A 27,975-nucleotide genomic window follows, 5' to 3' on the forward strand; every position below is an offset into this window, starting at 1 on the left:
ATGTCAATACACAGGCACACACAATATTTTTAATAATATATTTAAAATTATCAATATCATAATAGTCTGGCAGGTGTATCTTTATTATATGGCAGCAGTTTTATAAAATAAACTGATTTAATTTACAACATTCATTAAATTCTGAAACAGTTTCCTTTGAAAAACAAAATGTTTGCAGTAAAAAAAAGTCTTGTAGATAAGATTTTAAATTTCTATTTTGTAAATCTCACAATTAAGATGATGATGTACATAATTCATTACTGAGGTCACAAGGTCAAAGTTCATCATTCAACCTGATTTTTAACCAATAGTATTAAAGCACTATGTTAGTAGTCCAGTAGAATGCATTGTTTCTGAATATCACTGATTAAATTCTTTAAGTAAACATTCCATTTGTCGAACACTTGCTTCCTGAAAACAAAAAAAGAAATTTACATGTTAGCAGTACAAAAGAATGCATGCATTCAGAATATTACTGATTAAATTCTTCGAGTTAATATTCCTTTTGTTGACTCTTAATTCCCGTAAATGAAAAAGAATGAAAAAAGGTGAAGAATATATCTGGCATAGATGAAGATTTAAGAACAGTTGAATTCTTTGACTATGTAAATTTTCAGATTTCCTGTTTGCAACATGAACCATGAATGTTTATTAGCTAAAAAGAAAACTAATTATTTAAAAAAAAAAAGTTTTTTCTGTAATATTTATGCAACTTGTTCTCATGACATTATTGGTTACAGGTATTTGATATGTTATTGTAGTTTCTGGACCTTTAACTGATAACTTATATTCAGCCTTTATCCTTCCCTCTATGTAATTGTTGTAGTTCCTTGACCTATGACCTACATTCATACTTACTTTATAAGCTCCATGTTTCATCTCTAGATATTTATTATGGTCCTTCTCTTTCTGTAATTGATGTTGTAGTTTCTGTAGCTGGTGTTTGGTCTCATTGTCAGCCACATTGGCATAGTCAGCAAGACGACTTATACTCTCTCGGCTATTCTGTTACAAATAAAATTCAAAATTTTCATCACAAATTAGTTTTCTTCTAAGTAAATAAATGTAATCCTTTAAATTTTGATTATTTAATAATGATATTAGTATAATTCCATAGGCCTTAGTGGCTGGGTGGTCTAAGTCCAACTTATGTATCATAAGACTGTCAACAAGGAGTGTGTGAGTTATCCTGCACATGGCAGGTGCGATCAACTCCAATCTTTATTGAGTAGGTTTTCCTGTCCTAGGTTATGGTTCTCTTTAGGCTATCTTGTCTCCTGCACTAATGAATAAGACAGAAACCAAATAGGGAAATAGTGCTTAAAGGGTTAAACACTAATCAATAGCATGATTTGGATTTTGATGTATGTACTTTCCCTACACATTTATTCAAATTGTTGCACCTGTCCCAAGTCAGGAGCCTCTGGCCTTTGTTAGTCTTGTATGTTTTTTAAGTCTAACTCATTTATATGTTTTGGAGTTTAGTGTGACTTTCATTTTTGCTGGGCTGCTGTACATTTTATTTAGGGGCCAGTTCCAGGTTTGGGATTTTCTCGCTGCATTAAATACCCTTTGGCTGTTATCTGCTCTTTCATCGGGTTGTTGTCTACTCAACATATTCCCCATTTTCATTCTAATTATATTCAGGTGCTAAAATGATGCAGAATAGAAAGAACGATAAAAAAAATATTATGCATAGAATTTATGACAAAAATCAGAGTAAAACATAATAGTAATATATGCTCTACAAAAATACAGTTCCTAGAGACAAAACTAAAAAAAAATAACAACTAAACTACATCTTATACAGCAACTAAATAACTCTACTGGTGGTGTTTGTACTGTTCTAGTAATCATACCAGAGGGAAGGTTTTTTGAAGAAAAAGAAAATTTCATTTTGGAAATTATAACTGAATCTACTAGCATCAAGCCTCATCATTACTATGCAATAATATAATCACAACACGGATAAATATAGAGAGAAATAGTTAACATCTTTTCATTATTGTATTTTTGATATAATGTATTAGGGTCTTCTGTCCATTTCAAAATGTATAGATCATATGAAGTTATTTGATCTTTACGTCTATTTAACAAATGTATCACAACAACAAACACACCGTAAAATACAACACCCCTGAAAATACAACACACTACCTTAAAATGCAACACAATTCTGCAAAGGAACCATCACAGAACTATTTCAGCAGAATCTGTGACTGAGATTTTAAGATATTTAAAACTAGAGGCTCTAAAGAGCCTGTGTCGCTCACCTTGGTCTATGTGCATATTAAACAAAGGACACAAATGGATTCATGACAAAATTGTATTTTGGTGATGGTGATTTGTTTGAAGTTCTTACTTTACTGAACGATTTTGCTTCTTACAATTATATCTATCATGAACTTTGCCCATTAGTAACAGAGAACTATATTTGGTAAAAATTTACATAAATTTACCAAATTAATGAAAATTGTTAAAAATTGACTATAAAGGGCAATAACTCCTTAAGGACCATTTAGGTCATGTTGACTTATTTGTAGATCTTACTTTGCTGAACATTATTGCTGTTAACAGTTTATCGCTATCTATAATAGTATTCAAGATAACCAAAAACGGCAAAATTTCTTTAAAAATTACCAATTGGAGGGCAGCAACCCAACAACCAGTTGTCCAATTCATCTGAAAAATTCAGGGCAGATAGATATTGACTTGATTAACAATTTAACTTCTTGTCAGATTTGCTCTAGATGCTTTGGTTTCATAGTTATAAGCAAAAAACTGCATTTTACCCCTATGTTCTATTTTTAGCCGTGGCGGCCATCTTGGTTGAATGGCCAGGTCATCGGACACATTTTTCAAACTAGATACCCCAAAGATGATTGTGGCCTAGTAGTTTCAGTGGAGATTTTGTAAAAGATTACTTAGATTTATGAAAAATGGTTAAAGATTGACTATAAAGGGCAATAACTCCTAAAGGGGTCAACTGACCATTTTGGTCATGTTGACTTATTTGTAGATCTTACTTTGCTGAACATTATTGCTGTTTACAATTTATCTCTATCTATAATAATATTCAAGATAATAACCAAAAACAGCAAAATTTCCTCAAAATTACCAATTCAGGGGCAGCAACCCAACAACCGATTGACCGATTCATCTGAAAATTTCAGGGCAGATAGTTCTTGACCTGATAAACATTTTTATCCCATGTCAGATTTCCTCAAAATGCTTTGGTTTTTGAGTTATAAGCCAAAAACTGCATTTTACCCCTGTTCTATTTTTAGCGGTGGCGGCCATCTTGGTTGGTTGACCAGGTCACGCCACACATTTTCTAAACTAGATACCCCAAAGATGATTGTGGCCAAGTTTGGATTAATTTGGCCAAGTAGTTTCAGAGGAGAAGATTTTTGTAAAAGATAACTTTAATTTACGAAAAATGGTTACAAATTGACTATAAAGGGCAATAACTCCTAAACGGGTCAACTGACCATTTTGGTCATGTTGACTTATTTGTAGATCTTACTTTGCTGAACATTATTGCTGTTTACAGTTTATCTCTATCTATAATAATATTCAAGATAATAACCAAAAACAGCAAAATTTCCTTAAAATTACCAATTCAGGGGCAGCAACCCAACAACCGATTGACTGATTCATCTGAAAATTTTAGGGCAGATAGATCTTGACCTGATAAACATTTTTATTCCATGTCAGATTTCCTCAAAATGCTTTGGTTTTTGAGTTATAAGCCAAAAACTGCATTTTACCCCTTTGTTCTATTTTTAGCCGTGGCGGCCATCTTGGTTGGTTGACCAGGTCACGCCACACATTTTTTAAACTAGATACCCCAAAGATGATTGTGGCCAAGTTTGGATTAATTTGGCCAAGTAGTTTCAGAGGAGAAGATTTTTGTAAAAGATTACTTTAATTAACGAAAAATGGTTAAAAATTGACTATAAAGGGCAATAACTCCTAAACGGGTCAACTGACCATTTTGGTCATGTTGACTTATTTGTAGATCTTACTTTGCTGAACATTATTGCTGTTAACAGTTTATCTCTAACTATAATAATATTCAAGATAATAACCAAAAACAGCAAAATTTCTTCAAAATTACCAATTCAGGGGCAGCAACCCAACAACCGATTGACCGATTCATCTGAAAATTTCAGGGCAGATAGATCTTGACCTGATGAACATTTTTACCTCATGTCAGATTTGCTCTAAATGCTTTGGTTTTTGAGTTATAAGCCAAAAACTGCATTTTACCCCTATGTTCTATTTTTAGCCGTGGCGGCCATCTTGGTTGGTTGACCGGGTCACGCCACACATTTTTTAAACTAGATACCCCAATGATGATTGTGGCCAAGTTTGGTTTGATTTGGCCCAGTAGTTTCAGAGGAGAAGATTTTTGTAAAAGTTAACGACGACGGACGACGACGACGACGGACGACGGACGCCAAGTGATGAGAAAAGCTCACTTGGCCCTTCGGGCCAGGTGAGCTAAAAAAATCATATTTAAACTCATTAATCTCAGAAACACTGAAAATCAAAAACCCTAGCAGTAGGGATTGTCAACCATATTATTCAAAAAGGATCAGTTATTAATCTTTCCTTAAAGTTTCTTAGAATAATTTTACAGAATATCTTCAGAATCATTTCATTCACTATTGAGATTGTCTATTCTAGCAGAGATGCCTGCCATATTTGATAGCAGTTGGTGTTTCAAAGTTATTTCAATAATATGTTTACTATGAGTAAGCCAGACCACATTTGACATTTTTTTTTTTTTTATCATTTATGTTCTTAAAGTAAATAGTGCCATGTTGTGCAAACAAAAGTGTAGGTGCATAAGGGGAGGTAATAGATTTAAAAAAAAAAGGAACAAGAATTTGTAAAAATACAGCAAACAGTCAAAAGGTAGGTAAAAGAAAGTGAGTTATGAAATTTGGCATGTTGGAGTAATCCAAATATCTGTATGATAATAGTCATGGACATCAATCAATTCATTCAAAGAATGACATGTGACATCCAAAAATAAATTATTGAGAAATAAACTAAATTCTTTGCACGTTCATCAAAACACTAAACCTACCATCTTACAACTAATAATTTAACAGTAGCACTAGAACTATGTGAACTAGCTGACAATTAAAGCTATTTACATGAACATTGATTTGTGACGACAACTAAGAATGGTGCTAGGTTAGTACAGTGCAGTGAAGATAGGAAAATATAAACTAAATATACCATATTATTTCTCCTTTTGTCAACCTCCTTCAAAACAAATATTTTGGATTTAAGTTGATACATAAAATACTAAAGTATCGTTTGAATTATCAAACTCTAGATTCATGTGTACAATGAAAGACTCCTCTTTATATAGTTTAACTATAAATTGTATATCTTTGCCAAAATTAAACGTAAGTGAATCATCAATATATCTGAATTAATATGTCGTCAAATTCTATGATTCTATTGAATGCTTCAATGTCTTGCTATTTTCTATTTATTTAATACATATAAAAACATTTTTCAATATAAAAACTGAATATAATTACACTACCAGGAAGTAATAAGACCTGGCCCTGAAGGCATAAAACTTTACTCAATGCTCAAAGCACAAAAATCATGCTCGAAACATGAAATCAAGAAATTTGATTGGTTGATTTTTCGAGTCCCGAGTTCAAAATCATGCTCGAAAGTTTTATGACCGTGAGGCCTGTTTCTCACCCTGATCATGGCTTTAGCCTTTTCTACAGCAGCATGTGCCTTTAACTTCTCTTCGTCTGCTTTTCTTTTCTGGTCTTCTGTATCTTGTACTAAATCTTCCTGCTTTCTTCTGTTCAATTAACAGTTTTTAAAACTTAGTTTTTAAAACATTGAAATCATAAATCATTTTTTAATTTTGGATGTGTATGATGCTTTGTTTTATTAGATTTTTAATCATTTTTTAGATTCATGAAATTCTTATCGGAGCTGATGTTTCAATGTTTATACGATGTTGAATTGAAATAAGGTTTTCTATCTGAATTATTTGACATTCGTGGTGTGTCTGTACCCATGAAATCCACGAAAATTGGTAACCAACAAATTTTAATATTAATGAAAAATTTGTAAGTATTATGATTTGCTGCAGTTTTACAGAATGTTAACTCTGTGTACCATCATGTTTTTTTGACACAATATCATTAAAAAAATATTCACAAAAAGAAATAATTCTGAATTAATTTTGATTAACCAAGGCTCCCTATTGAAGACGTTATGTTGATCTATAATGGTTTACTTTATTTTGTGACATGGATACAGAGTTCTCTCATTGGCACTGATACCACATCTTCCTATATCTATGCGTCTTCAAAACAATTGTGTTTTTGAAAAAAGTCATTTTATAAATAAATTATGTATAACATTATATGAATTCGTTGTTTTAGAATCTAATGTATCCTGGGTAATATTTCCAAACTGTTCACCAAATTGTCCTGATTGGTTAAAAATATCATGACCAATGGAAATTAAACCAATGACGTGACATTATTTTCATTTTGGGGTCCGAAACAATGAAATTACCCATGATGCTTTAGATTCTGAAACAGCCAATTGTTCTCTTTTTTTTTTGCTAGAATAGTCAATGTCTGGTATCGAATCGTCCTTCTTATTGAACAACAAAGAATATTTGTACATACTTAGAAGTGACCAACTCATTCTGTAGTTTTTCAAACTTGTTTCTAAACCAGTCGTGGGCATCTTGTAAATGTACAGAGATCTAAAAACAAAAACGTAAGTATAACAAGCAATAAAGTCATATATATAGTCATGATATAGTTCTCGTCTTTTTTTTATCGTACTATTTTTTTTAATATATCAACAGAGCTGACTTTTACTCCAAATTGAGTGGAGAAGATAATTGTGAAGTCCGAGTCTAAATGAAATAAATATCTGGTAGTTAGAGGGGACAGGATTTTAGTTGGAAATCCCTTTGAAAACAAATAAGCATTATTTATGCAGACCTTCTGTTTGAACTATGACTTTTAAAGTTTCTATTTTGTTTGTAGAGTCGATGTAACCCCGCCTGCGTATGTACTCTTAATAGCAATATATTCATTTAGATTCATAAAATTTACTTTTGCAAGTAGTAATTTAACTAATTATATTCTGTTTTAAAATATGTGAACTTTCACCTCCCTTTACATAATTCCATTAGGAAAATTAAACAGTAAGTAAAGAAATAATCTGCATAGTTTGCTGAAAGGACTACTCAAAATAAAGTAACCACTAAAATAAATAAATTAAGACTTTCTCTTTCCCTAAGTTACCTCTGACGATTCATCCTGTGCTTCTTTTAACCTATTTTCTGTCTCTCGTCTCATTCTGTCAATATCGTCTTTCTGTTTCACCGTATGCTGTAATATATCACAATGTTAAATAATCTAAAGCAGTTTGTCCAGTTTTCTATGTTGTGTTTGCGTACTGTTGTTTGTCTGTCACTCTTCTATTCTAGCCATGGCGTTGTCAATTTATTTTTCAACTTTTGAGATTGGATGTTCTTTTGGTATTTGTCACCACTTTCTTCTGCACCAATTTCACTTTACCTTACATGATTATTATTAGTGCAATGGTGTGAATACATTTTTATGGACGTGATGTTATAAATGAAGAACAGTTAATATATTGAGCAGGCTTGTCAAAACATTGAATATAATACAAGTTAAATACATGATAAACTCTTTATGTTTGAGGAAACTCTCACACCTTTTTAAATTTCCTTCTTACATGTAGATTTTGCATTTTAATCAAATAACCAGAAACAGCACTTCTAATTCTCACATCAATATGTCAAAGCTGTTTTAACTACATGTACAGGAAAGAAAAATGCCATGTTATGTGAAAACTATCGTGCAAAAAAAAACTGTGCCCATTTGGCAAAGGTTGATTTTGTGAAAATAAAAGAGCATTTAATTGCCCTTAGACCACATGTCATAATAGGGTTATTCAGTATTATAAAATGAAGTCTCCCATCAAATTGCAACAGGTGTCTAGATTTTTTTCTTTGACCAGTGAATTTTGCCAAAAAATTTATGAAACAAATATAAAATAATAATATATTTTTCATAAATTGATTTTTAAAAGTTATCTCAAAGCATTTTTCATGCATTCTATATAAAAGCCTACATACTTACATATCAGATGTTTTTATGATAAGAGCTTTAACTCAAAATAAATAAATTTGGTGTATTTACTGTCTTCTGATTTACTTTTAGTTTCAATGTTCTCAATTTCTATGGCGACACGCCGACTCTGTTGTTGTGTATTCATACACTAACATGTGTGTACATTGTTATTGTTAATAAAATAGAAATAATATAAAAAGTTCTTTTAACCGTATTTTTGATAGAAATTTATTTATAATGATTGGCAATAATTTATTTTGAATTTATTTAATTTTTGACTCTTTACATTTTACAGAATCTGCTTCACGGATTATTCAATGTTAAGAGTCAAAAATTTGTTTTATGGTTCAATAAATTCAAAATAAATAATAACTATTCATTAAATGATTTCAAAGCAAACATTTTTCAAACCTTTTAAATCTTTTAAGATTCATAAATTCCATTTCAGGTGTATTTAAAATGTGTTAATGAATTTCACATATATAAGAAGATGTGGTATGAGTGCCAATGAGACAACTCTACATCCAAGTCAAAATTTATAAAAGTAAATTATTATAGGTCAAATTCTCCTACTTCATATTTGCGTTTATTTTCATGAGATACTGTCCGTTCTTTCTCCAGTTCCACCTCTCGTTGTTGAATCAATAAATTTGTCTCGGCCTGGTTTTGTGCCAGTTGTCGAAGCTCCACCTGAAGAGAGGCAATCTGGTTCATAAAAGTGTTTATCATTTCACCCTGAAAAGCAATGAAATGGGTGTTAGTAAAAAACAGCAAGCAAACCCAGATTATTGCTTTTGATATATTGAAAACAAACCAAAATAACAACAAGTAATACAAAATATGTCTATATATATGGGGGAAATAAAAACTGTATATTTAGTGAGCATCACTCTATTAGTAAATTTATAAGACTTTCAACAACTTGTATTTAAATAATAACAATAATTAATATAGAAATAAGAAAATATTTTAACATAAATTTAAAATGTCTTTTTTACACCACACAACAAATGTGTATTTCCTTTGTAAATACTATAGGGTTAAAGATGAGTTTTTGACAAACCAGAAAATATTGTGTTTTAACAGGGTTCAGGATCAGAATTATACAAGCTGTTGTCCCCAAAATTTCTGTCATTTGCCCATGAGCAAAGGGACAATGTCTCACTTTATTTGTTTAACTAATTGTGGCGCTATTTCAATCAAAGTTGACATCTACCACAACTAATATATTGGTGATAAGGTCTTGAAGAAATCATCATAAAAATAACAAACAATCAAAATCAGTTTGGTTCAGAATATCCTTTAATTTTTTTACTTGATAAGACACAAATAAGAAAGTTACAATCACATTTTTTTTTTACAATTTTCTGACAGAAATCACAAAAAAAAAATCTATTTTAAACCTTTCCCCCAAAAAAACATAACAAACCTGATCTGTATTTCTTTTTACATATTCGTCTCTAAGGTTTTCTAAGTCTTCTATTTCACATTTTAATTCCTGAAATGTAGATGAAACTATGTTATTTTGGGATAAACTGTAATTCTTCAGTATAAACATATGACAGCAGATGTGGATTATAGTTGTCTGGCAGATATTACTTTTGGATTTTTTTTTATTAGAGTAAACTTTTTCCTAAGATATAACCCGAACTTGGGCTCCTACATTCTAATTTAAGCAGATATTTAACATTGAAAATTGGTAACTATATCATCCACTTGAACATGGCCTAGAGGTGGGGTCTATAAATTGTCATCAAACTGATGTGTACTGATAGTAATGAATCTCCATACAAAATAACATTTGACAAGCTCTTACCCTGACTTTTTCAGAATTTTCTTCCAAGTCCTTTTTTGATTTGTGTAGATATTCCAGCCTCTTTTTCTGGTCCCTGATTTTGTCTTTAAGGTCCTTAGTCTGACTCTCATTCTCTGTCATCTTATGTCGTAGTTCTGTGTTAGCTTTTACTAATTCCATATTGCGTGTAGATAAATTATCATTTTGTTTCCGCACCTGTTAAAAAATATTGGTATATTTCTTAAACATACTCTGATGAAATTATTAAAGTAGCCAAAGTCTCTTCTATTTCTTTATAAGAGAAGTTTTCATATTTTTTAATTCTATTTTACATTCCTTTACCAAATACATGTGTATCAAGTTTTGTTTTACACTTAAAATAAAATGGCATGCAAGCCAAGAGTTTAAATGCCTTGCTTGCAAACTTTGTTTGATCAGACATTGTAATTAAGATTGACACCTAAATTCAATGAGAAGGCAGAGTAACAGTCCGTACAAATAATTGGCCTACCCATTGAATTTAAGTGTTAATCTTAATTACAATGTCTGATCAAATAACCAAACCAAGTTTGCAAGTAAGCCATTTAAACTCTTCATTTGCATGCTTTATTGATTTAACTGTAAAGAGTTTTTCATTCATTCCTTGTTTTATAGGCTGTAGTGTCTTTTTTATCATCCTCAAATCAATTCATGTTTCTAAATAACCATGAGCAGTTTTTAGAAAGCAAGACACCTGATTTAGGTTTCCTCTTTAATCACATTTATCTAAGTAATTCTTATTTGAATAAAAATATGTCTAGTTCGAAAAAAAATAATGCATGTCTAATTTGAACAATTAAATCAGTTTCAAATAAGTTCAAACAGATATATACCTCAGCAATATCTCGACTATTTTTCTTCAATGATTTATCCCTTTCTTTTTTCAATTCTCCCCGTAAATTCTCCATTCTCTCCTCAAACTGCTTCATTTCAAATTTCCATTCCTGTTGAGCAGAAGATTTCTGATTTTTAATGGCTGTGATCGTGGAATCTTTTTTACCGAGTTCTGTCTGTAGTTCTTCAACAACAGTTTGTAAATGTGAATGTGATGACATCACAGCTTCTAGTGTAGAGGCGATTTCTTTGTTCACAGCTTTAGCGTCTTCTAAATTTCTTTGTAAACCATTGATCTATAAAGATACAAACATACATGAATAAAAGGATAAGTAAAATATATGTCAATTAATCTTTCAATCTAAAAGATTAGAAACCATGCTTTAACTTTCTTTTTTAAAATCAAAAAATAAAAGCTTAACATAAAACAGACAAAGATCCGTTTTCTTTTTCATTGTTTCTCACTTGATATTACACAAAAAGTATACATGTTTGAAGAATTACTCTGTAAAATTGAAACTAACATAAAATAATTTAGAGATGTATAAATAGATTTTTTTTTAATGAAATCCCCTGGTTTCATTTGTATTTAGTGCAAATGTTGAAATAATAAGGGGCATTGTTAACCACCATAAGTGAAATAAAATATCATTCGTCGGTTAAATATACCATAAATTGAACTATAATTTTTCCCAAGGTCTGATACTTTGGAGTTGATAAACAGATTCAACTGAATAAGGAAAAAAATAGAAACAAAATAATTTGATTTGCAGTTTTAATGAAGTTATTTTGTATTAATATGTAGCATATTAGCATATTTGTTTTCAAATACAGCATTAGTCCTATATAAACAAGCTAATGACCCCCTAAACTTTTTTACAGAAAACTAAATTGTATATCAGGGCTTACAAAACAAATTTGAAAAGTTTTCTTCTTGTTCCTTTTGATACAGATTCTGTAAACGGATGTGAACTTTCAAATTGATAGTTCAGTGGAGTATTTTACATAATAGGACTAAATTGCCCTTAATTAATGCAATAGCAAGCTGATAAAAAAAAAACTTCAGTTAAAAAAGCAAATTTGTCTAAATAATAAATTGTTGACTAGACATAGATAAATCAGGTCATCTAGGAAAATTGCCGTTGCTTACAAAAAATAGAACAAGAATGTGTCCATAGTACACGGATGCACCATCCACACTATCATTTTGTATGTTCATTGGATTATGAAATTGGGGTAAAAACTCTAATTTGGCATAAAAATTAGAATGATCATATCACAGGGATATCTAAGTTTCAAGTTGATTGGACTTCAACTTCATCAAAAACTACCTCAACCAAAAACTTTAACCTGAAGCAGGACAGACGGACAGACAGACCAACGAACAAACAGACAGTATTCTGTTCATTTCAAATTTTACTTATGATCTATTGTCACATTTATGTTAAGAGAACAATCATTACAGATATCAAATTGTATTAGGCACAACAAATTTTCACTTTGATATTAGTATGTTTTATCTGCATTTCAGTCAATTTTAACATTAGATTTCCCTATCCACCATCACTTACTTTGGACATATCAAGCCATTCCATTACATATTCCTAAAATCATCACTCATAACATTAACTTAAATCATTTCCATCTTAAAATATTATCATATACAGTTCTAAAGATCACAAGTTGACAGTCCTCGAAAGTTTTTTTTTTTTTAATAATAGCACATACAAATTTTACATGGACAAACAGAAGTATTCAAATTTTCATTGCTTGGCATTATCAAATTCTTCAGGAATTCAAACCACCATCTTTAATTCAAAGTTCAGATTCATGCAGCAATAACACTAAGGATAGTGTATTATAAATAATCAATTCAAGATAAATAAAAAATATTATATGCCTTCATTTCTTAATCTGGAAACTTTGAATTACTAACTGTCATTCAACAATCAGGGTAGATAACTGAACAAAATTTATCAAGAAAAGTACCTGACCAATGGCAAAATCAAACACACCAAATGAATGGAAAACAACTGTCATATTCCTGACTTTGTAGTGTGTTAAATATCACTGAGATCAGCATGCATTCAAACAAAATTCGGCTTATTAAAAACGACATTTTAAGACTTTTATTCTGAACAACCAATACCTTGGAGTGATCTTTGTCCTCCATATCTTGTATCTGTAGTATTAAAGTATCTCTCTCCTTTACAGCTTCATCTCTCTGTTTCTGTAACTCATTATAATCCTTTTCTTTCGTCTCGTAACTTCCATGTTTCTGTCGTAACTGACTATCGAGTCGCTGAACCTTTATTTTTAAATCACTCATCTCTTTCTGTGTCTAAAATACAAGTACTTTTTTCACGTTTAAAATGAATATTTGATGTGTGTTTTTTCCAAAAATCTGCATATAACTAGTTAAATTTGTAATTCATTGTGTAAAATTGAGAATGGAAATGGGGAATGTGTCAAAGAGACAGCAACCCGACCATAGAACAGGCAACAGCAGAAGGTCACCAAAAGGTCTTCATGAGCGAGAAATTCCCGCACCCTGAGGCATACTTCAACTGGCCCCTAAACAAATATATATACTAGTTCAGTGATAATGAACACCATACTAAACTTAAATTGTACACAAGAAACTCAAGTTAAAATAATACAAGACTAACAAAGGCCAGAGGCTTCATTTCCCACAAAATCCATGGATATCAGTATCCAACGAATAATAATAAATCAACATTATCTCAATTTCACACATACCTTATCATATCTATTCTGTAGACCATCATTGATATGTTTAAGTTTTGTAGCCTCATTCTGAGCATTTTTGAGTTTGTCGACCTCTGCTGTGAGATGTGTGACCTGTGTCTGTAGACTACCGTTGTCGTAGGCTAATTTGTTCTTCTGGTCCATCATTTCCATCATGGTTTTCTCTATTTTACTCTGTGTTTCCTAAATAAAATAGGTTTCATTAATTTTTGGTGTTTAATGCACTAGTGACTATTTCGTTATTATTCTAAATTTCTAAACACCAAATATAATTGACACATTGCTTAAAGTATCTGAGAATAGGACTTTACTACAAAATGTAACATTGACCAATGAACCATGAAAATGTGATCAAGGTCAGAATCATTCTATACACTAAAAATAATCTGAGGATAGGACCAAACTCCAGAAATTAGCAATGAAAAAGAGGTGATGGTCAGATGATACATGCACCTTACAATCATTTAAGTATAGCTTACCGACCGCTAATAGTGTCTAAGAAACAGACCTAATCACATTACTTTTACATTGATCACTAGTGAATGAAATGAAGTTAAGGTCATTTGAACCCTGTAAGACAGGCATGATGACATTACAAGGATTTGATATACCAAATACAAATTGAATATACCAAATACAATTATCCGAATACTTATAATTAGTAATAAATTCACATTACAAAAAAGTTTGTTTAAGTATGGCCTGAACCAAAGACAATAGAGATATAACAGATGGAAACTTTGTAACAAATGTCACCCACATACAAGTTTTGAGGCATGCATGTCTTCTACCTTCTGAAATATAAAGCTTTACATAAAATGTTGATGCCACTGCCAGTGCCCCATTCCCAGATTAGCATCCTTCTGTCTAGCATTTAATGCCTTTCCATTAGTAGTTATTTACCTGTTGACCTTCGAACCCTGATACCCTTTCCATGAGTGTGGCATTTTCATGTTCCAGAGACTTCCTGAGTTTTTTCTGTGAGTCTAGTTCTATTTTTAGTTGTTGTGCTTCCCCCTGAAGTTTTGACCGTTCTTCTATCATAGAATCAACAGTCTGATTCACCTATAATTACATAAATAATATATCATTATCAAAAAATTAAAAATTCTTTTCCTTGGAAATCAATACTATAATATCATTAAAATTATTGTTAATAGGTTTTTTTAAACAAATAATATCATTAAATGATTCACAGGTCTATTTTTAAAAAATTAAACATATTTTTAAAAAGTCACAGTTTGTTCCCCTAAGTTTGATTGATTGATGGTTTGCTATTACATCAAGTGGTCTATAAATCTGCATTTTCAGGATGACAATATATTAATGTTGCACAGCATGAATGAATCCTGTTTTGTACCACCCAGTGTGATTATCATCTTTCTGTGTCTTGAATAATGACTGGTGATTTATTTCATTTTTTAAATTTTTGCCATAGTTTTTCTTGTCCTTCTAATTATGGCAATACTTTTTTTTCTCTTTTCCTGACTTATAGTTTAAAATTGCCCTCTTTGTATCATCAACAAAATATCTATAATTAGACATTAAACTAAATATCTGCCCAATATATACCTCATCTAGTAAGTGGTCTTTATCTTTGACAGCCCTCTCTTTTTCTTTCTTTACGACCTGTAGCTGATGTCTGAGTGAGTTCAACTCTTTTTCCAGTCCTGAAGCAGCTTGACAATACTCGTCGTCCTTGGCAACAAACTTTTTATTTAGACTTGTATACTCCTGCTCAACATGTCGTCTGTAATGGAATTTGCATATACAATTAAGGGATGACAAACAATCAAAACATTTTTTTACCAAATAATTTCATAACCTGAATCATAACAACTGTTCCAGATTATTGTAAGTATCAGGAGTATAGGAAACACGTTTTTCAGACTGTAATCCCCACCTTATGTTAACTTTACATTTTACTTTTAATTCATCAAAAGTTCTAATAAAAATGCAACCATCAACATTTAATTAATTTGAGTGCCTCCTTAATCAATCTTTAATCAAGATATATTTAAGAATTGAATGCTTCTTTTTTGTAAATTCATTGAGGTGTAAAAGCGTTGACCTAAGTACATTTTGTATGTGCACACTGTCAACACTTTAACAACAGGGCTATGAAATTACTAAAAGAAGCCTTTATAATAAATACTTATAATTTCATTTTTCTGCTATGATAATGAAAAATCAATTTGAATCATTTTTTTTTTTTAATAACCTATGCACTTTTTTGTAATTATGAATTCTAATATGACGTCCTTATTAAGGTTTGTAAACAAAGCCGTGTTCTAATGAGCAAAAAAAATTTGTTTGACACATGCACACAAACTTACTGTGTATAATAACGTTATTTCCATCGTTATCCTTTAAAATGTATACATTTAAGCAGCTAGCATACATTTTTATTATATATTTTTATAAAACAACATATATTTACCTTGTTCGTAATTTTTAAACTTATCAAATATGAAATGTAATGCACAGACTCCTCGGGGAGGAAACGGGGAAAAGCCAAACATGTTCACGGTATTTTCAACACGAAGGAATTATTTCTTAATTTTAAACCTATTGGGATATGAAGGTGAATTTTATTATGATGCACAAGTGTTGTTATCCAATCAAAATGAGGGATTCTTTAGAAAAAAGTAAAAACCCAAAAATACCGAACTCCGAGGAAAATTCAAAAAGGAAAATCCAAAATTAGAAGGCAAAATCAAAAGTCCAAACACATCAAACGAATGGATAACAACTGTCATATTCCTGACTTGGTACAGGCATTTTCTAATGTAGAAAATGGTGGATTGAACCTGGTTTTATAGCTAGCTAAACCTCTCACTTGTATGACAGTCGCATCAAAAGGAGTTATCTCTTAGAAACATTCAAGTAATGTAATAGTTAGATGATAAAGAATCTATCTAACTGAATAACTGGTTGGGTTATTTTTTGTTGGTCAACTTTTAAAATTTCCAATTAGATCACCATTTTGGACTAGTTCTTACAATCTTTTTTCCAATGATTCCCGTTCAGATGTTAGTTCCTTTGTTTTGATCTTATATTGCAATGCCTCTTCTTCTATTCTTTCTTTCTCTCCAACTCTGCTTCTCTCTGCCTATAAAAGAAAAACATGCAAGTTACATCACAATATAAATTTAAAGTTAATTATACAATATATGGGCTGCTTCCAATAAAAATCAACCTAATGCAAGTACAAGTATATTTACGTTAACATGCATGTAAGACAATACATTCTTTAAAGTGAAGTAAGGAAATATATACAAGTAAAATTATCTTTTTTCTTTTAAAAATGTCATTAGAGTTCAACGGAACCCTGCAGTCTCTCACATTTAAATGCTGCTGTCAGTATTAAAGCGTAATATTGACTAAAAAAGTGAGTCCATTTATCAATAAAGTATTGAAATAATTATAGATTATCGTTGATTATCTCAACGAGATTGATTTTCTCGCTGGAACAGCGAAAGTGAGAAAAGCAATCTCGTTGAGATGACCAATGAAAATCTGTTTATCGCTATTTTACCTATGACGACGTTGTCAATTTCAATGTCAATTTCGTTAGCAACGCCACATGGGCTCCTTAGTTTTTAGCGACATTTTTTACATCTCAAGCTAGAAGCATGATATGAAAATAATCACAAAAAAGATCAAAGGAAAAATGCACAAAATAGCAATAAAAAAACTTCTTTTTTCTTTTCTGGAACTTTAAACCTATTATAGGGTAACCATACTGTCGAAAGTCAAACATTTCCACCACCAAAAATATAAAACATAATGTAAATTAAACAGCACTTCAGTTAATAAATTGTGGGTGGTTGCATTTTCTTTAGAATTTCAAGTAAAATGAAAATTATATATTACAGATGGGTAGGGTCTAAAAAATTTGCATCCCTTCCCCATGCCTTTAAATCTGGTACAACACTGAAGCAAATCATTAACAATTAAGTTATAACGAGGAGTTTTACTTATACATGTACATAGGTCTTCATATTAATTAAATAAATAGCCCATAATTATGTTTTTAATTCATCTAGTCTGCACATTTTCTTGAAGTTCTTGAAGGATTACAGTTTTATTGAGTTTTTTTTTTTATTTTGGATCAGTATACCTTGCAGTTGGGGTGCAGTGTTCACTTCTTGAACAGTGGATTCTCTTGGATTAAAAATAAATGTACTAAATAGACTATTGCATACCTCTAGTTCTTTTTTATGTAATGATTTAATGTGTTCCGTTTCACTCTGAACACACGTCGTAAGCTTGGTTAGATGTTCATTCTGTTCCTTTAAGTCTTTGTTAGTTGTCTGGTAAATAAGATGTTAAATCACATACATACAAAGTTAGGTAGACAATTATATTACTAGCAAACACTTTATCAAACCATACATAAACAGTCATTTCATTTAAACCACATAAAAGCCAACAACAAGTTAGTTACGCTTAACACCAAAATAAATAGTTAATGGTCAGTTGTACATTAGGCATAAAAAAATTAAAAAAATGTTGATTAGATGCATGTCATTTAATCTTTTGGTGAATAGATGTTAAATTGGCAATCATACCACATCTCCTTATTTTTTTATTACTGTGGATTTGTTTATTTTCATTGGTTCAAATCTTGATGGATTAAGAAAACCTTTGTATTCATGAATATTGAATTTCATGGTTTTAGCAATTTCTGCATATGCTGAAACTCGCTGCAATTGTTTGCACCTGTCCTAAGTCAGAAATCTGATGTCCAGTAGTTTGTTCTTTGAAGTGATTCATATGTGTTTCTCATTTTTTATATAGATAATACTGTTGGTTTTCCTGTTTGAATAGTTTTACACAAGATATTTTTCAGGCTTTTAATAGCTTGCTGTTGGGTGCTCTGTGTAGAAGACTGTACTTTGACCTATAATGGTTTACTTTTATAAATTGTGACTTGGATGGAGAGTTGTCTCATTGGCACTCACACTACATCTCCTTATATCTATATATAATCCTTTAGAAAACTTGTACTTTGGTTTCCCTGTACCCCAAAAAATTAGTATCCAACGAATATTAATTAATGAATCCACAATAAGTCAATAGCTAATCTGTTTGTATTTATTTTTGTTTATGGTTAATGAAATTAATTAATTATGCATGCTATCAACCTTCTTAATTTTTCAATCCTGTTTTAGAAGCATGCAAATGTTAAAAGCACAAATTAATGAACATACACCATTTCCCTAATAACCACTCCTACCTTCAATTCATTGTTCTGATTGGCTAATGTGACTTTGTCAATCAACAACATTTCCTATTTAAATTTAAGAATTAAAACCTCTTTCTTTCAAAAAACAAATACATGTGATACAAACATGTTGGCATATAAAGTCTGTATTTCTCAATAACTTTTAAATATTTAAAATTAAAAGGAAGTAAATACAGCTGATCAGAAATTCATGGTTCATTTCAATTTATTGTTTTTAACTTACAGCAGGAGCACTATTATGACTATATAGAGTACACATATAATGGTTCAGTTATTAATCACTCCTTTGACCTTGACTGAATCACAGTGAAACAGGGAGATTGCCTGTCACAGTGTGATTAAGAATGATAATATTTCTAGGACCTTAGGCCACGGTTTTTTAATTTGTTGGTTTACGGATTTTCCCCATGAAAAAGTCGGGTCGGTCGGTCGGGAAAAAAAAGAAAAAAAATATCTTTCAAGACAGAAAAAAAATGCAAAATAAATATACATTTCACCTTTCTAACAAAATTTTTTTATGCTATTTTGTCATCATTTTAAATTTTAGTTCGATGAAATATTCTTGCTCAGCTGTGATAAATATCGCATGACATTATCTAATGATTTGCCGTAAAAAAGGGGGGGGGGGTGTTCACAGACAAAGACGAAATTAAATCGTCTCTTCACGAAAAAGAAAAACAAATTTGCGTAGCTCTTAATCAATTCCAGAAAACTTGGTGTGTAATGACAGTGGCGGATCCAGAGGGGGGGTTCCGGGGGTTCGCACCCCCCCTTTATTTTGGCCTATCAATGCATTTGTATCGGGACATATGTTTTGCACCCCCCCTTTGCCCTGGGATAGCACCCCCCCTTTGGAAAATTCCTGCATCCGCCCCTGAATGATCTTCAAAAACGAAAACTGATAAAGAAAAAAATGTAAAAAACGTCGTACGAAAATAAGTTTCAACACACGTGTCAAAAACGTAATAGACTCGTCCACAGAAAAAACGAGAATATTGGGTTAATCTAGTGTCATGCATTCCCGTTTTTAATCCAAATGGACGATATTTTTTTTTATTATCCATGAAACGAGAAAATTCTAAATGACTTGTTGATATTCAGAACTTTTACTTCCAATGTGCTTTCCACTTGTCCACATTTGGATTCTGCATCTTACAGACTGATGACAAATAAGGGAAACGAACTTATTGTGTAATGGGTTTTAAACACAGATTTCGTTCCGCAAAATTATTTGCGTAAACGACATTTCAAGGTCAGTTATAATTGATTTGTCTATTTTTAGAAATGTAAACTGGAAGTTTTATTTTTTCACAACAGAGAGTGTTATCAATTTTATTAGTGATTCATGCATCTCATTTCATAAAAAAAGAAGAATTTAATTATTTTTCATGGATAATGTATTTGTTTGGGTCGGCGGGAATAAAAAAGCATGAAAAGTCAATTTTATTTTTATTCTAGGAATCGGCAAAAATCCTGGCCTTAGCATATATGAAATCTATTGAAAATACTGAGAAATTTGGTAGTAAATCAATTATAACCACCAGCATTCACTATGAAAAAGCACCATGTATGATTCTTAATTGAACCACTAAGTTGGTACCGTAATTAACAACATCTCCTTCTCACCTTCTGCTGATCTACAATAACTTGAGTTTGTTCTAGTTGTTTAATGAGGTCATCATACTGTCTCCGTAATCTATCCAGTTCTTTCATCAAAACTTGTCGATCGGAATCCATTGTCTCAAAATTTCTTTTCATTCTCTCTAAAAAATTAAATGTGTAATGTTATGTATAAATATAAGAACTAGAAAAAGTAATAATTGATAAGATTTATGACTCATCTACAGTCATGTTAATACAGACTTTTTTAAGGACAAACTGTGTTCAAATAAAACTAGCCTAACCCTTCAACATGTGTACCAAGTCAGGATATCTGGACTATGTTTTGACGGTACATGCATGTCTTTTAAAGTGTCTAGTTCTGATGGTAGTTGTCCTATTTTCCTTGTTATGTTTAATTGTGCCGTCTAATATTTTTCCTATTTTCCTTTGTATGTTTCACACCAAGCATTTACTAACTTATATTTTCAGTTGTAGTCTGACTGTAAAATTGTAAGGGTATAATACTACTAAGGATGTTTTCTGTTAAAGTATATTCAATTCAAATAATCAATTTAATTTGATGATGACAAATGCACAACATATGCCTACCTTTTAAAAGAACTGTCTATACCTTTGAATTTTAAAAACTTTGTATGGGCCAAGCTTGGTTATTTCAAGTATGAAAATTTATATTAATATACATGTATTACCCATTTCTTCATAAGATTCGTTATAATCACTTTCTATAGAATCTCTTTGAGCCTGGGTCAGTTTTAGCTCCTCCCTCACGTTCAATGCATCATTACGTAAACTTTGGCAGTCCATGGATAAAGATTTAACCTAAAACAATAAAGAGCAAAACTGAATCTTTGATCAATGTAACCTGACAATAATTTAATTTTGGATGTAACACGTCTTCTGATTGCCTGACTTTAATTTGTTATCAGCCCATAGACATAATTTAGTCATGGGTCTATGATGTAATCAACGTTTTTTATGGTTTTCAACAGTTTAAAATGGAATTTACAATTAAATTATAAGAAATGACTGTAATAAGTTGTCTGTCTATTCGCAATAACATAAAAAATGTGGTGCACACTGTTAAATAACCCGCTACACGCATTATTCAGTGTGCACCAAATTTTATGTTATTTCCTCATAGACAGAAAAAATATTACAGTCATTCCTTAAATAAATTATTCTTATTTTACATGTTTTAGTGCCAAATTCCAACCAGTTAGATTGTCCTACAAACAACTTTTTTCTTTTTAATTTTTTTTGAAAAATTAAATCAAATCTTACTGTACATACCTGTAAATCATGTACAACAAATTTTACCAAAAATATGTTTAAATATTGGTTGGTTTTCTAAGCATAACAGATTTCAAATCATACATCAAATTCAATCATAAAAAATCTACTAGTCAATAAAAGTTTTAATTCAAAGTCAGAGATATTCAAATGAAAGGTATACAATGAACCAAATCTTTATCAAACTTAGAACAAATCTTGATATTTAGACAAGGAATCTGGACTCATGCTTGAAGATTTATAAAATCAACAGGTATTAATTATAATATTCTTACGAAAAGTCAATTGAAGATTTGTTTTGTCTCAAAAATAAAACAATTTGTAAACAATTTAAACTGTTCAAAATTTACAGTAATCTCAACCAAGTAAAATTTTAAAAGTTCAAGAAAATTTTAAATGTTTATTTGAAACAGTTCAACAATATCATTTCTTATTCTGTACTATATGCAATGCAAGGTTTACCCATTCCACAAACCAGGCCATTGATTCATTTGTGACGTAAAATATTGCTATCATATCTATGGTTTAATCAAAACTGTTAATAATATAATTATCACATCCTTAAATAGACTACTAATTTGATAGATATTCCATAATTCAATGGAGAATTATTTAACAGGTATGCTGCAAAGACCACCAAGCTTATCAATGGTGCATCCATTTAATTCTCATTATACCAGTTATCTGAAGTTAAATGTCTATCTAAAAAACATACCAACCAAAATCACTGGTGGCATGCATATTCTGCATAGAGCTCAAAGCTTATCAATGGTGCACCCATTTAATTCGTATCATAATCTGTAGATAAATACTATATGACTCAATGAAAATCACTGTAGGATTGTATGGTCTGGGAATTATCATAAATCTTTGACATGTGCACTGAACTGACTATTTATATAGGCATCCATCTTATAAAACTAGTTTAACCTTGCCACATGCTGAATTGTTCATTTGCCTGTCCCAAGTCAAGTACCTTGTCAGTCAGTGATTGTATTTTTATCATAGCTTAACTCAGCCTTATTAGTTTCAAGTACAGCATTAATTTTTTTTTTCATTCTAAAAATAAACCTAGTTTTCCCCACCTCCTTTCTCTCTGACTCCACTAGAGTCTCCATGTCTCTAACTCGTTCCATTAATGTATTATGTGACTCCTCTAGACTTTTCCTAAGGCTCTTCTCTCTATCACACTCTTCTTTTAATTCATTTATCCTTCTCTGCATTTTCTGTTTGGTTAAAGACAATTCATCTGCTGTAACAGTTGCTTCTGCCTATAACAAGATATAATCAAGAAAGATAATTCTCCTGTCTATAGGTTAAACAAGTATAATCAAGAAAGATAACTCCCCTGTCTATAGGTTAAACAAGTATAATCAAGAAAGATAACTCCCCTGTCTATAGGTTTAACAAAATATAATCAAGAAAGATAACTCATTTATAATATTGTAATAGTTGCTTCTGTCTAGAACAAAATATAATCAAGAAAGATAACTCAAGTGTAATATTGTAAGAGTTAATAATGCTTAAATCAAAATAAATTAGCTCTAATGCTAATATATCTTGCCTGCTCAATCGAATATTATGGAATTTGCTTTGATTTGTTTTGTAGATCCATGTCTTACTGATCACCTCACCACTGTGTAGGAAATTAAAAAAATATATAATCTAGACTATTGTGATTCATACATTTTGTACATGTCACTTTGACCACAGTCACCCAATGAACTATGTGAGAAGCCAAACTAACATTTGTAGTGCAAATCAAAGCGTAAATATGGTCATACACAACATGTAAATGTTGTTACATTGCGTTCATTTCAACATGTATCTGTGCATGTAATGGCTTTTATTTCTTTTGTTTGCCAGATTCTGGTTGTTTTATCAAATAAAATAATGAACTAGAGAATCTTGCAATTACACATTTCAATGGATGTCTTTTTTTCAAAGGAGATACTACAGAAAAATGTGCTTATCTTATCAAAACAAGGTGAGAAGTTCCAACTGGGAACAATCTTACCAAAGTAAGCATGCTAATTTGATATTGACCATGTTAAGTCAAAAGTAAATGATTGATAACTTGAGATAGTGATAGTAAATTGGATTATATTTACAGAATTATCTCGCCTGTGATTGTAAGAATTCCATATACTATAGCTTAACTTTATATATATCTCCTAATAAAAATATGGAAGACAATTAACTTTGTTTTAATTAACATTTTAGTGATTTATTCTTTTGATTTGTTTCAATTGTGTTTTTACCACTACCAGCCAATGCTTCTCTTTTACAGACTGCATTTAAAGTACACAAATTTAAATAACGTAACAATTGGAAAAATTATAATTATATCCAATTGCATTTGATTTATGAAAAACTAAAAACATGTATACTCACCATTTTTTTCTGTTTAAATATCCCAAAAATTAGAGGATAATATTTTGATACAATAATTGGTATTGCTCTCACTTCCAATATATTAACTTTCCTTCAATAGTCAAATTTCACCTGATGTTTCAGTTTTATTTAAAATTCAATTGTAATGCAAATTTCTGTTATTTAGGAAATCTTTTTAATTTATGAATCCAACGCACTTTTTTCTACTTCCTTCGTGTTGTATAACAAAATGTAAAAAGGACAATTAGATAAACATGCACATATGCATGTTGTGTCTTGGAAAAGAAATTCAGTACTGCAACATGTGCATGTTGCAATGAATTTAATGAGTGTGCCTTTTCTAATCTTGATGAAATTGTATACAATGTAGCAATATTATATTTTATTTAGAGGAAACTTCAGGTGTTATTGATCTAGCCAATTTATTTTATCATTTATTTCAAACTTTTAATAACATAGGGCTTACAAAGTAAAACAAGAATAAATTCACAGCTAAACAAAGGGATTAAATTATCAAAAGAAAATAAATGACTCTGTTAGTTACTGCAAAATTTCATTAAAATCAGATGTGATATTTTAAGAAAATGAAAACATAGGCACAATGTAGAGTGGTATGTTGAAGTTTACTAACTTTTAGCAAACATTGTAAATTGCTTTTTGAAGAAACACTCTAAACCATTTCAGATGTCTTACGACAACTTTAATTTCCAGTTTACACATCAACGTGATCAGAATGTGATAAATCGTATTATTGATTTTTCTCTAGTTTTAATTTTAAGTAAATGAAGTATGCTACAATGTTTAATGATGATGAGCAAAGCCTATCCCAAATATTAGGTTAATATTCACATAAAGCTGAAAGGACAAAATTTGTTCCACTATATATACATGTACATGTATGTCACATTTTTGCGCCTGTCCCAAGTCAGGAGCCTCTGGTCTTATTTGGTCTTGTATTATTTTAATTTTATTTTCTTGTGTACAATTTGGAAATTAGTCATGTTAGTATGGCGTTCATTATCACTGAACTATATATAGCTACAAATGTAGTATATATTTGTTAAGGGGCCAGCTGAAGGACATCTCCGGGTGCGGGAATTTCTTGATACATTGAAAACCTGTTGGTGACCTTCTGCTGTTGTTTTTTCTATGGTTGGGTTGTTGTCTCTTTGATACATTCCCCATTTCCATTCTCAATTTTAGGATATATCATAAAAAATATCCATTCAATTACTTGCTAAAATGTATGTTTTTAGTACATGTGTATACATACACGTAGTACATGTACATGTTAAATTAAGTATGCTGTTTAAGCATAAATTTGCAATAACAATAAACATGATAAACATGATTAAGTTTCAATTAAGCTCCAAATTTTGAAAAACGGTATTTTTTTGTACGTAAGAACTAATTTCACAAATCTTTAATTTTACATTGTCCTGATTTCAAAATCAATTTGAGTTATAAAAACTTATTTTATTACTTTTAAACACTTTACATGTACATACATTTTTACATATCATTTGCATATGTAGACATGTTCAATAGACAATTTCATTTATGAAAACAATGAAATTTGGATACTGGTACGGTAAACATGGTAAATATGAATAATCAATTAAACTCGGTGGCCTGTTTAGGTATATAAACTATAGTAAGAAAGTTAAGTTTAACATGTATAATATATACTGTATACATGTACTTTAAACTTTTATTGGTAAATTTCAAATTCAGATTTGTCTTGCTTCCCTTTTGAAATGATTTGGTTTCTTAATGTTCAGTGTCTTCACTTTTGGACAGACAACATGGATAGTTTACATTGTAATTATAAAAATGTAACTCACAATACATGTACATGTATATATACAATTTATCAATGTCCATGTCGTACTACTTGTTACTAACATGACTAAGGTTGTTAGACCTACCCTTGTCGTCGAAGAATCTTCTAAAGCTGACTTTAAATCTTTAATATTGCTTTTTAATTTATTTTTCTCCTCATTTTCCTGTAACAAATCTTCCTTCATCTGTTCCATCTCTCGTTTGTATTTTGAAATTGTCTGTTCGTAAGTTTGTTTTAACACATTCATTCTATATTCAAATTCATCATTCGACTTCCCTTTTAAATGATTTTCACCCTGAATGTTCAGCAAGTTTAACTTCATAGTCTGCACTGTACTTTCCATTTTACACACCCTAGACACTAGTGCTTCATAATTATCTTTCAGAACATCATTACTGGCCATCCTGACCTTGTAAGGGGACACAGGAACTTTCATATTTGATGAATTAATATCTGCTGAAGTTTTACTAAATCCAAGTCCATTTAATTGTTCAAGTAAAATACTGGTTTCATCCTCAGCGGCGGTGAGTCGATTTTCTAATACCTCAGCGGTTTGCTGGGGTGCCGTCCCAGTGGGGTGACCTGCTGGTGGTAAAACTTGTCGTGACATTGAAAATATTTCCTGTACTCCTGTTGAACTCTATTTCAGAATCATTTCACTAAATTAAGATACTCATCACCTTTGTAAATTGTGTACATGTACAAATCTTGTAAATGAAATATGACCATTTGATCTCATATTAATCTCCACTAGTTTTGGGTGATTTGGCAGTTTTTATGATCTGAAATGAATAAACAACATCTTAACACTTGGATACTCCAAAACTGATTCTTTGTTTAAGTGACGACAATCGGATCGTAATTTGATAAGTCAACAAGATAAGTCCTTCCTAAGCAAACTGCTTACAGAATGTGTATACTAATATTGGTTTGATGTTGATAAAAGAATTGTAACTGTCAAATATGTCTTGAGTGTTAACAAAATAAATTATCTAAATAACTTATCATGCTGACATTGTGTGGACAAATATAAAGGTATTCAATATTAAATTACAAAACTGTTTGATGGGAATCTTGTAACTCTAATTGTTTACCACTATCATGCAAATTTATATTTGTATTTTAATGTTACATCTCTAAAACCGTGAATAAACATGGATTATTTCACTCAATGGGCTCAATATATTTCTTTTGAATCTTTTGAAACATTATCAGTTTGGTCATACCTCAGCATTTAACACTTGTATCAATATCCATAATCACAAAATTTAGCTAAATAGCATGCATTTGAAGATTTTAATATATAAAAGGTAATTTAAATTTCTCTACAAGCTTGTTTGGACATGAAATGATATACTACTTCAATATTAAATCTCTGTTCGTATATATAATATAGGAGATTGGTTTAAGTGTTTACTTTTCTGTATCAATGACATTTTTGTGGTTCTATAAATCTAAGAGAGGAGAAACCATTACCTGTTACGCATAACAATGCAGCATATGGCATGACATTTTCCAAAAAGTAAACATTGTAAAAAATAAGTAATTTCTCTTCAAATTTTCACATCTGCAAAACCATTTATAATTTTATATAATGCAATTTTCAACCATGCATGTTTATAATTGCTTTAAATACTTTAAAAGAAGATTCAGTCTATTTGCCTTTGCAAAACAATTTTGAATTATTCGTGATTGTTCAAAATCACATTTTGTTTCGAGGACGCCATTTTTGTAAACATTCCGAGAAGTTCCGAAAATATAACTAGAGTGGACCGAAAAGTATAAAAAGCGGGAATTTAAAAAAAAGTGTGTCTACGTTCAAACTGAGACTACTAGTCTACTGTGTTCTGATAGTAGTCTCAGGTTGAAAGAACATAAAAAATATAGCCTTTTTTATTCAAACGGATTTTTCTAACCACAGGTCTCACAGTAACTTCTTCAAATACAGTTCATTTGAATCAAT

At 30.7% G+C, this 27,975-nt stretch overlaps 1 protein-coding gene across 6 annotated transcripts; it reads right to left on the reverse strand.

The window, feature by feature from the left end:
* Positions 1 to 27,759, reverse strand: LOC134693356 (coiled-coil domain-containing protein 150-like). 6 transcript variants are annotated; one of them, XM_063554128.1, is made up of 22 exons: positions 27,489 to 27,759; positions 26,098 to 26,794; positions 22,861 to 23,046; positions 21,175 to 21,304; positions 20,489 to 20,625; positions 18,854 to 18,907; positions 17,820 to 17,927; positions 16,614 to 16,723; positions 15,184 to 15,361; positions 14,515 to 14,676; positions 13,603 to 13,794; positions 12,992 to 13,183; positions 10,842 to 11,138; positions 9,991 to 10,185; positions 9,604 to 9,672; positions 8,748 to 8,864; positions 7,320 to 7,406; positions 6,690 to 6,769; positions 5,737 to 5,845; positions 5,254 to 5,280; positions 859 to 1,005; positions 1 to 411 (listed from the first exon to the last, which is right to left on the reverse strand). In XM_063554128.1, the coding sequence occupies exons 2-22, from the start codon at positions 26,620 to 26,622 to the stop codon at positions 361 to 363; spliced, it is 3,153 nt and encodes a 1,050-aa protein (XP_063410198.1). In that variant the 5' UTR covers positions 26,623 to 26,794; positions 27,489 to 27,759; the 3' UTR covers positions 1 to 360. The 6 variants fall into 6 exon arrangements, with proteins under 6 accessions (XP_063410198.1, XP_063410195.1, XP_063410196.1 ...); XM_063554125.1 differs by having other exon boundaries at positions 8,748 to 8,909; XM_063554126.1 differs by lacking the exon at positions 27,489 to 27,759 and adding an exon at positions 27,239 to 27,254 and having other exon boundaries at positions 8,748 to 8,909.
* Between the last annotated feature and the right edge of the window lie 216 nt (positions 27,760 to 27,975).

The sequence above is a fragment of the Mytilus trossulus genome, chromosome 12 (genome assembly GCF_036588685.1).
Source record: "Mytilus trossulus isolate FHL-02 chromosome 12, PNRI_Mtr1.1.1.hap1, whole genome shotgun sequence".
NCBI lineage: Eukaryota > Metazoa > Mollusca > Bivalvia > Mytilida > Mytilidae > Mytilus > Mytilus trossulus.

Coding starts and splice junctions, on each gene's coding strand:
- LOC134693356 (XM_063554125.1), bottom strand. CDS start 26,622: ATGTCACGACAAGTTTTACCACCAGCAGGTCACCCCACTGGGACGGCA. Junction 17,928..18,853: donor ATCAGAACAATGAATTGAAG/GTAGGAGTGGTT, acceptor CTTATTTACCAG/ACAACTAACAAAGACTTAAA. Junction 7,407..8,747: donor AAAATAAACGCAAATATGAA/GTAGGAGAATTT, acceptor GATATATTACAG/CATACGGTGAAACAGAAAGA.